Source organism: Silurus meridionalis, chromosome 17 (genome assembly GCF_014805685.1).
Source record: "Silurus meridionalis isolate SWU-2019-XX chromosome 17, ASM1480568v1, whole genome shotgun sequence".
Lineage (NCBI taxonomy): Eukaryota > Metazoa > Chordata > Actinopteri > Siluriformes > Siluridae > Silurus > Silurus meridionalis.
The window spans coordinates 18593918-18604738 of NC_060900.1; the positions used below are offsets into that span (position 1 = coordinate 18593918).

The 10821-nt window shown below is 39.2% G+C and overlaps 2 protein-coding genes across 3 annotated transcripts; both read right to left on the reverse strand.

The window, feature by feature from the left end:
* Positions 1 to 1005: 1005 nt before the first annotated feature.
* Positions 1006 to 6038, reverse strand: mrpl55 (mitochondrial ribosomal protein L55). Of its 2 annotated transcripts, none has more exons than XM_046870413.1 (3): positions 5882 to 6038; positions 3075 to 3276; positions 1006 to 1271 (listed from the first exon to the last, which is right to left on the reverse strand). In XM_046870413.1, the coding sequence occupies exons 1-3, from the start codon at positions 5923 to 5925 to the stop codon at positions 1119 to 1121; spliced, it is 399 nt and encodes a 132-aa protein (XP_046726369.1). In that variant the 5' UTR covers positions 5926 to 6038; the 3' UTR covers positions 1006 to 1118. The 2 variants fall into 2 exon arrangements, with proteins under 2 accessions (XP_046726369.1, XP_046726370.1); XM_046870414.1 differs by lacking the exon at positions 5882 to 6038 and adding an exon at positions 3591 to 3687.
* A 733-nt stretch (positions 6039 to 6771) lies between these two features.
* On the reverse strand, positions 6772 to 10046 carry paox1 (polyamine oxidase (exo-N4-amino) 1). The gene is given in 8 exon segments (XM_046870974.1): positions 6772 to 6927; positions 7077 to 7234; positions 7745 to 7857; positions 7932 to 8181; positions 8994 to 9137; positions 9140 to 9186; positions 9277 to 9697; positions 9850 to 10046. Coding segments are annotated over 8 exon segments (1482 nt in total). The 5' UTR covers positions 10043 to 10046.
* Between the last annotated feature and the right edge of the window lie 775 nt (positions 10047 to 10821).

Sequence of the window (10821 nt, forward strand, 5' to 3'; positions counted from 1 at the left end):
TACGTGTGTGTGAATGAGAGGGAGGGGGGTGGAGTGGTGCGGTTGCAGGGAGAAGAGGTGGAGGAGTTAACAGTGCAAGGTAATGGAGAGTGTCTTAAAGAAGTGAAGAAAAGAGTGCAGGCAGGGTGGAGTGGGTGGAGAAGAGTGATAGCAGGAGTGATTTGTGATAGAAGAGTATCTGCAAGAGTGAAAGGGAAAGTTTATAGGACTGTGGTGAGACCTGCGATGTTGTATGGTTTGAAGACAGTGGCATTGAGTAAAAGACAGGAGGTGGAGCTGGAGGTAGCAGAGCTGAAGATGCTGAGATTTTTATTGGGAGTGACGAGGATGGACAGGATTAGAAATGAGTTTATTAGAGGGACTGCGCATGTAGGACGTCTTGGAGACAAGGTGAGGGAGGCAAGATTAAAATGGTTTGGACATGTGTAGAGGAGGGACATGGGGTATATCGGTAGGAGAATGCTGAGGATGGAGCCACCAGGAAGGAGGAAAAAAGGAAGACCAAAGAGGAAGTTTATGGATGTGGTGAGGGAAGACATGCAGGTAGTTCGTTTGAAAGAGACAGATGTGGAGGACAGGGGGGGTATGGAGATGGACGATCCACTGTGGTGACCACTAATGAGAGCAGCCCAGTAGAGGGAGAAAACAACTATACAGTAATCTAAAAATGTACCATCACTCTATATTGCAGAAATTTCATGACAATACTCAAAGACAAGCTTGATGCATGACGATCTCAAGTGGTCTGCTAGAGAGCTCTGACCTCAACCCTACTGAACACCTCTGGGATGAATTGGAATGCCATCTCACCTACATCAGTACCTGACTTTACTATCACCCTTTTGGCTAAATGATCACAAATCTCCACAAGCACATTGAGTGCCTTCCCAGAAAGGTGGAGATTATTATAACAGCAAATAGGGAATGAATGTAATGAAATGTTCAAAAAACACTTTGCATATGTCTGTGTGTATGTGTGTGTGAGAGAAAGACAAAGAGATTGACTCTCTTGGTATTAAGAATTTTAATGATTCAATGATAAACAAATAAACAAAACAGCATACATTCTGTACATGTGAAATAGCATTAATATACTAAATGAAATATGCCAGGTCTGTTCATGTTTTCTTCCAGAACTTGCTGTAGTCCTCCACTTTAAAGTCATCCTCAATTTCATCATCCTTTCTCTTAGTCACTCCCCTCTTAGGATCCCTCTTTCGCATCCTGGCTTTTCTCTCCTCCTCTGACAAACTTGTAATGTCCACAGGCATCTGAGGGAAATCAAGAAAAGCTTGTGGGAAATGTACACTCTTTTTTTTTTATCCACTACTATATTTTGAAAGGTGAAATAAACACAAAACACAATGAACACAAAAACTATTTCCAAAATGTTGACAAGACAAAGTTTAACTTATAACTTGAAATTAAGGTTAAGTTCAGTTTTACTCAAATTAGTTGATGATGCAAAAATAAGTACACAACGAACAAAAACTACTACATCTAGTACTTTTATATGGCCTCCATGATTTTATTGACAGCACCAAGTCTTCTAGGAATGGATTGAACAAGTTGGCAACATTTTGCAACATCTATCTTTTTCTATTTTTCAATAATTACCTCTCTTAGAGACTGGATGGAGAGTGATGCTCAAATTGTCTCTTCAGAGTTCCTCATAGGTGTTCCATTGGGTTCGGATCAGGAGACATACTTGTTCACTGAATCACTTTCAGCTCTATTCTTCAGAAATCCAACAGAGGCATTAAATGTGTGTTTAGGATCTTTGTAATGTTGGAAATATGCACGACGACCAAGGGCACGGAGTGATGGTAGCACCTTCTCTTTCAGTATAGAGCAGTACATCTGTGAATTCATGATGCGATCAATGAAGTGCAGCTCCCCGACACCAGCAGCACTCAGGCAGCCCCACATAAGCACACTGCCACCGCTATGTTCCACCTTAGGAAACGCATTTTTCGTTGTATTACTCACTTTCGCAACACCATAGTTTCAAAGCCATCAGTTCCAAAAAATATTATTTTGGTCTCCTTACTCCAGAGTATAGAGTCCCAGTAGTCTTTAGCATAGTCTTTGTCAGCATGGGTCCTGGCAAATACTAGGCGGGCCTTTTTGTGCCTAGGCTTTAGAAGAGGCTTCTTTCCTGGATGGCACACATGCATGCCATTCCTCTGCAGTGTACGCCGTATTGTGTCATGGAAAACAGTCACCCCAGTTTGGCTTTCTACTTCTTTAGATAACTGCAGTGAACTTACATGCCGAATCTCTTCAACCCTTCTCATCAGAAGAGGCTCCTGTCAAAGTGTTAACTTCCGTGGACGACCAGGACGTCTCTGTGAGATGATTGCGGTTCCATCTTTATTAACATTTTTGTACCACCTTTGCTACAGTATTCTGACTGATAAGTAAAGCTTTACTGATCTTCTTGTAGCCTTTGCCTTTCTGGTGTAAAGTAATTATTTTCTTTCTCAGGTCTTGTGACATTTCTATCATGTGGTGCCATTGCTGACAGCATAAAATGGGAAGGGGTTTTCTTGAAGTAACACCCTTTTATAGTCAGCTGTCTGCTGGACACCAGTGCAATGAATGATTAGACTCACCTGTGGTTGAATTCTTCTTAAATAAGACATTTGTAGTCTAAAATTTAGCTTTGTTTCAGAGACTATCAGTGGGATGTACTAATTTTTGCATCACCCGAATTTTGAGTTAAAATTTTGTTCTCTACGTTATATTATTAACCTTACTTGTAGGTTATAAGTTAAACCGATTCAAACATAATAAAAAAAATATAAATATAGCATATATAATGCATATAAATTAATAAGGGGAAAGTAAACTGGTTTTATTAAATAGTCATATTAGATATGTTTACTAGAATGTGTCAAAGTTAATGCAAACTTTTGCACTTGTTAATTAACTAATATTTGAACATAACTGATGTAATATTCATGCCGTGTAGTAATGTTTTAATTCAAAATAATAATAATAATAATAATATTCGATCCACCCACAAACGAAATGGATGCAATAACCTAACTAACTGAAACGTTTACACTTACCATTAGAATTCTCCGAGGTTCTTTGTATCTGATATTAATGGTGGAGCCGTCAGGATGCATAAGCAACACCGGGTACATGCGCTCATACTTCTGCCTGCTGCAGCGAACCACAGAGGATCGGTTGGAGTTTGACTGAGTGGGTGTAGCATGAAACGAGGACACAGAAAGTAAACATCTCTGAGATATCACATCCTGGAGACACCTAAAGTAGAGGAAATGTCACCATTTAACATAAACAGGCAACACAGAAGGGAAACATTAGCAGTGCATGTGACCTTGGTGTAACAATACAAAGCCAGTCATTTTGAAGAGCAAACTGTCTAAGCCAGGGGTCAGCAACCTTTTTGAAACTGAGAGCTACTTATTGGGTACCGATTAATGTGAAGGGCTACCAGTTTGATACACACTTTTAAAATAACAAATTTGCTCAGTTTACATTTAATTATATGTTATTATTAATAATTATTAATATTCATCTATATCTATATTTTGATATTGTCATTTTTAAATTCACACCAATGCAAGTGTGATTTTGTCAGGGAACCACCAGCCATGCCTTCCTCTAAGGTTCTAATTCTCACTCAGCCTCGCCCTGCTCTAATCACCTACACCTGTTCCCCATTACCAGGTCCCGATTCCACCTCACTCACGGTCGGATCTATTTGTTGCCATAAGAGATCTACCAGATGGCCTACCACTAGTATTCGTCGTACTTCCATGCTCCTGGCTCCACTTTGGAGGAAACCCTCAAGATAAATTTGCCTTTAACGGTTCACATTGGCAATCATCTCTGGACTGCCCGCCTCTCCAGTTTGTACTTCTCCTCACGCCTCTGCCTTGTATATGTTCAGACTAAATACAGGCAAATTCAGTTCACCTGAAGCAGGGTAAGTTCTCAGTCAATGACCCTGCTTCAGTGTGGAAAGACCTGAGTGATTTCACAAGCTACAAGACACTATCCCCAAGCTTTGTAGGGAATCAACAACTGGTTAATGACCTGAATGAGTTTTACTGTAGATTTGAAACTCCCAGTCTCACACCTCACACCCTTTCTGACCATCTTACCACTCAAACATCAAAAACCTCCAGCAGCCACCCTACTGTACTTCAGTAAAGGTCTTCCGGAAAGAAAAGAAGGAAAGTACCAGGACCAGACGGAGTTTCACCAGCCTGTCTAAGAACCTGTGAGGACAAGCTGGCATCCATCTTTTCACTGATATTTAACAGATCACTGGAACTTTAAGTGCCTTCCTGCTTTTAAACATTCCACCATCATCCCTGTCCCAAAGAAAACAAAATCACTGAAATTTATGACTACAGACCTATTGCCCTAATATCTGTGGTAATTAAGTCATTTGATAGACAGGTGTTGGCTTATTTGAAGGACATCACTGGATCCTTGCTGGACCCAATGCAGTTTGCTTACCAGGCAAACTGGTCTGTGGATGTTTGGCCTACAAAACCATCATCCCAAAACTTCCCCAGACCAAACTAACCAAGCTCTCTGTTCCTATCTCTACATGTCAGTGTTACACCATACTTTCTGGCAGACTAGCAACAGCTAGTGAGACTGAGGAAATCAATGTCAAACAGCCATACTATCAGTATTAGTGCCCCCCAGGGATGTGTTCTCTCCCCACCGCCCTCCTCCCTGTACACCAACGACTGCATCTCTACAGACCCTTCTGTCAAGCTCCTGAAGTTTGCAGATGACACTACAGTCATTAACGACTGTGATAATTTGCATTTAGAAGCTAAGTTCAACAGCTGGCTGTCTGGTGCAGTCATAAACTGAAGATTAACACGCTCAAAACTGGAGATGATTGTGGATTTCAGGAGAAACCCCCCCCTGCACTCCCCCCCAGAACTGTGGCAGAAGTGGAGTCATTCAGGTTCCTGGGAACCACCATCTCTCAGGGCCTGAAGGTCGACAATCACATCGACTCCATTGTTAAAAAGGCCCAACTAAGGGTGTACTTCCTTCGCCAACTGAGGAAGTTCAACCTGCCACAGGAGCTGCTCGAGTCTGTCCTGTGCACTTCAATAACTGTCTGGTTTGGCTCAGCTACACAATCAAACATCAGAAGACTACAGGGGACAGTTTGAAAGGATGAAAGGATTATTGATGTTTCCCACACTTCAAGAACTGTATAGACCCAGAGTATGAAAAAGGGCCCTGAAAATCACCCTGGATCCCTCACATCCAAGCCATATGCTTTTTAAAAAAACTTTTGCAGACACTACCGAGCACCAAGACAGCCAGGCACAAGAAAAGTTTCTTTCCACAGGCATCTACCTCATGAGCACTTAAACGCTCTCCCCATTGTGCAATAAAATAAAACTTGCTGACTTTAATTAAAACTTTAAACTTAAATTTCAACTTTAATTGCACTTTTTTGTGTTTATTTTATTTATTTAAAAAATTTGCAATAACTTTTATACTGTTATTATTTTTCTTTTATTTTTTTACTTTAGAAAATGTTCAACTGGATGCTTTTGTAACCAAAAAAAGTAGTAAGTGCAAACGCACTTGGTAATAAGCCCTTTCTGATTCTAATCATTAACCAATGTCAATTATAACAATTTAGAAAACAAACCATGTAGGTATGAGCATTTAGCAAAACTACTGTCTACAGGTTTACATGCATAAAACTGTCATCGAGTCCAGGATTCATAATTGTTCTCCTTTTATCTGCGATCTGTAAAGCTGAGTAACTAGTGTTACACTGACACTGTGGTCCTGTTAGCGCGCCTGTGCTAAGCAACCCAGACTCCAAAACAGTGGCCTACTTTGTTATAAAACTTACCTGAATAGACTCAGATGACGTGTCAGCATTTTATTCAGAGCCATAGCTATATCTTTGCCTTCTACACGTACAAAAATAAACTACAAATCCATGCAGAGGATGGGGAAAAGGTCAACATGTGAGGTGGTGTTCACAGAATTATTACCGTGCAGAAACAAGTGGCAAGACACTACATGGTTCCTACGTCATCGTGTCGGTTGTATTTTTTGTTTCCTACTGAACAAAATAACTACATAAACGCGATGTCCAAATCATACCAAGGAGCATTATATAACTTTTGACATACTTTATAGTACATAAATATAAGTACCATTCAAGCCTACTATTTGAAACTTTGCGCTTTGTTTTAGCGTAAATAAAAACAAGAAATGCCCAAATATAGTGGCCACTTTTTCAAAAATAAATACATGAATCAATATTTATATTAATATTCATATATATGAATTAAGAAAAAGTCACATTATAATACACATTTTTTGTCAGTTTATTGATTATATAAGTTGAAGGCAGACAGCTGCATAGGATGTCTTCAGATATGGTAGCATGATAATTTGTTTTACATGGGTTGAAGAGAAGGGTCTTAAATGATCTGCTATAGAGCTCTGACATCAACCCTAATGAACAGCTTTGGGATGAATTGGAATGCTGATTGCACCCAAGACCTCATCACCCTACATCAGTACCTGACTTTTCTAACACCCTTGTGGCTGAATGTGCACAAATATCCACAACCACTGTCCAAAGCCATTTTTAAAAGCACACAAAATTAAGAAAAACATTTTCTTTATACATTTTATTTTAGTAAGTACAGTGCAGTAAGACTTATTTGATTTGAGAAAAGTTTGTGGCATGAAGTGGGTTACTCTGATCTAGGAAATCTGAAATATTTATTAAGTGTGTGTGGCACAGGGAACAGTAGCAGGCTTGGTTACTTTGTAATACTGCAGCAGTCTCTCTGCTTCTCTGTGTCCAGAAAGCAAAGCTCCCTGCACTGTACCATACAGTGACTTTATAGTTGCTTCTCTGGCAAACAAAACCTAAAGATCCTGTAAGGAGAATACCCAAATGTTTCTTACAACTTTGCCTTAATTGTCTGAAGGCATTCATATTTGCAAATACAAATGACATGTCCTCTCAACTGATAATAATTGTAAAAAACTTTAGACATATTCTACTGATCAGGAGTGGCTTTTACCTTGTTCGGGTTCCTAGTGCCAACTAAAGGCTGTGCCAGGACATCCATGACCAGCGCATCTACATTAACAGGGAGAAAACTACAAACACCAGATGTGAAGCAGTTACTACGCCACTCTGTGCGCAGAACTGTCTTTGGTGGAGGAATATGTGGATCTCCTACAGAGAGAGAGAGAGAGAGAGAGAGAGAGAGAGAGAGAGAGAGTGTATCCTTTATAACATTTTACTTTAACATATATATGTTTATATACACCGACCATGCATACAATTTTGAGCAAACATACAAATTTGAGCGATTTGACAGGGGCCAAATTGTGATGGCTAGACAACTGGGGCAGAGCATCTCCAAAACTGCAGCTCTTGTGGGCTCTTCCCATTCTGCCGATCAATGGTAAACCGGCGACAGGGTCGTGGGCGGTCGAGGCTCATTGATGCATGCGGGGAGCAAAAGCTGGTTAACAGACGAGATCCTGTAGCTCAAATTGCTGAAGAAGTGCTGTTAATGCTGCTAATGCTTGAAGGGTCAGGATAGTTTGGGCAGCAAAAGGGGATCAACACAATAGGCAGGTGGTCATAATGTTATGCCTGATCGGTGGCTACAAATTTATACCTGGTCGGTGTATGATGCCTTGTAAATTTTGAGACGGACATAATATAATGTAAATCTACCAGTAAACATCCTGATGTGTTCAGTGATTGCACTGGTTAACTCTTTCTCTGGCATGGTCTCAATCAGGTCAGCTACATCTGAAGGACACCATCCAATTAGGATATTGCCAAACCTAAAACAAAAAACCTGTTTTATTATATCAAACTTGTATATTTTAATACTATCATTATTAATTGTTCATCATACTTTTCTTTTGGTCTCATCACAGTGAATATCTGGAGGTGTTTCAGCCACTGAGCTTGATCAGTGTGCACAGATGAAACAGAGTCGTCGTCCCAAATAAAATGAATATGACTGACATCATTCTCCCAGAATGCTTTCTCATATTCTAAGAAGATCTTTCCAATATTTCCAAAACCAAGTTTATCAATCGCTTCCTTCTTCTCTGCAGAAAGTCTTGGTTTGAAGAACGTGTCTGCTTGAGCTTTGAGGCAGCCTTTTGGAAAAAAACAATGTGCAAAAATTTTTTTTTTTTAAATGAAAGCATGATATTGAAATGTGTATTAACACATAAGAAAACAAAGGGATTGGTCTAGACCAGGGGTGCAAAGATCTACCTAAAAATGCATAAATAAATATTTTTTTTTAAATGTCATGCGATCTACCCACATAACCTTCGGGATCAACCGGATGATCGCGATCGATTTATTGGGCACCCCGGTCTAGACTATACCAGCATGACAATGCCCATGTGCACAAAGCAAACTATGAAGAAAAGGTTTGCCAAGGTTAGTGTGGAAGAACTCGAGTTGCCCACACAGAGCCCTAACTCCATCCCCACAAAAATCTTAGGATTATATTCATCTGCATATTAACATAAAACTCATTCAGAGAGATTTGTATGACATATACTCTATTCAATCTATTCAAGATTTCAGAAAGAGTACTAACTTATTCCGTTAATTTACCAGTATAACATTTAAGGAAAATGTCTCTAGGATCATCAGTTTTCCACTAACATGATGTACTGTTTTTGTCTTCTTAAATTGAAGAGGGAGGAAAAAGAAACTGGTGTGCGTATGACTGTGTATAGCTGCTAAAACATAAATATCAGTAATCAGTAAACATAAATGCATAATAATAATTAGCTCACAGTGGTTTCACAACAACGATATGTAACTATAAACTATAAAAGCACGAATTGTAAAAGTTCAAAAATAATAATAAAAATAATGAAAAAATAATCATTGATATACAGTATTGCTGTGGTATACAATTACTATAATATACATGACATAAACTACTCACCAAGTGAGATTGTGACAATTACATGATCTGCCAAAATCTCATCTCCGTCTTCACACACAACACACACAGGGTAAACATGGCCTTCTTTATCACTGAAAGAGTCGTCCCATTCAATTTTGCTCACTGCTTTATTCAAGAGCAAACACTCTTAGGGAAGTCCTCCATTAAATTTTCCACTAATTGAAACATAAGTCTAGATTGGAGACAGTAAATAACACTATGTAGTACACATTAGCAGTTGTTATTAAGTTTTTGAATGAATAAGAACTTTTTCAAACTGTACCCTTCCACATTGAGATCTTCCCCCATGTTGATATAATATTGCCACGAAGCCAAAGATACATTATGAAGGTCAGAGGCTCCGATATCGAGCAAAAACTGTTTCCCAACTAAAGAAAGAATGCTCTGCACTAGCATCTTCTCATCAGCTTGATGCATGTCGATGAGCTCCTGAGCTTTCTCTGCAAAATGTTCTCCTATGCTTTTTCCAATATTACCATAATACCGAATTATTTTTTCTCCAGCCTCATACACATATTTGCTGAAATCTTCATCAACTTTGTGTCCATTGCATCTGTAAAACAAGATTTTGCCATCTTCTGGCACTTGGCTGAGGAGGCCAGACTTTTTTAGAAGACAGTAGACTGGGTTTTTTTCAGATGCACCATGAACATACTGAGCCCCAGTGTCAACCCAGGCATTTCCTGTGTAAAAAAAAAGAACATTAAATGTAGGCTAAATGTGTTCCATATTGCTTCATGTGTCTAAATAAAAATTCGATGCAAACCATAAAAATAAAATAAAATCGTTTAAAACAGCTATATATATTTAATCGTATTAAAAGACACATGAGCACCTATATTTGCTTTTGCTATTCTGCCTCCAACCTGCTGACATGCTTCAACAATAATGATGTTCTTGAAACCCAGATGGTTTAGCTTGATGGCTGCGCCGAGTCCAGCTGCACCAGCACCCACCACAACAATACGGGGCTGCAGCACCTCCTGAATTACTGAGACAATAATTATCATCATAATCATCATCATCATTTATCTTTAGTACCCACATCAAAACCAGTTTTGTTGAAGAGCCCTATCGAAACCATAGCACATAATGTCATTGTACACTTAAAAAACCAGGAGTCAAATGTAAAAACATTGTTCTTGAGTGGGATGAAACCTGTGAACCCATAGAAGATGTAATGATAATATATAATATAGAATACATAATAATAATACAATAAATAAATTAACAAATAATAAAATAATAATAATAGTAATAATAAAAAAATGCAAGAAGCATTTTCAGGGGCCAAGAGCTGCACATTCACAGATGCCCTACAGTTGTTGCCTAAGCAAACACTGAAAAGTGGAAACCTAACAGTCAAAGGTATTCATAAGTGATTTGTAGCATCACTCATGATGTGCATGGTTTTTGCACATAAACATGCACATTATGCACATCATGAACACCCTTTAATAAAGTGTTATTTGCACAATGTCAAGCAGTAGTTCTATCTATTAATAAGCCCAATGCTAACACACAACTGTGTAGCAATGCACAGCTCAAGCCACATCACCAAGTTCGCTGATGACATGAACGTGGGTCTCATCAGCAACAACGACGAGTCAGCATACAGAGAGGAGGTGCAACAGCTAACAGCCTGGTGTGGAGCCAACAGTCTCTCTCATCTCTCATCTCTAAAACAGATATTTACACCACACACTGCATCCACAAAACTAATTGCATTGTGGACGACCCCACACACCCCTCACAGACCCTAACCCTCACCCTCACTCTCCCACCATCAAGAAAGAGGTTCCGAATA

Excerpts from the sequence above, each read along its gene's own strand:
- mrpl55 (XM_046870413.1), bottom strand. The coding sequence starts at position 5,925 with ATGGCTCTGAATAAAATGCTGACACGTCATCTGAGTCTATTCAG. Across the intron at positions 3,277-5,881 it reads CGTCATCTGAGTCTATTCAG|GTGTCTCCAGGATGTGATAT; the intron begins GTAAGTTTTATA and ends CCTCTACTTTAG. Across the intron at positions 1,272-3,074 it reads AACCTCGGAGAATTCTAATG|ATGCCTGTGGACATTACAAG; the intron begins GTAAGTGTAAAC and ends GATTTCCCTCAG.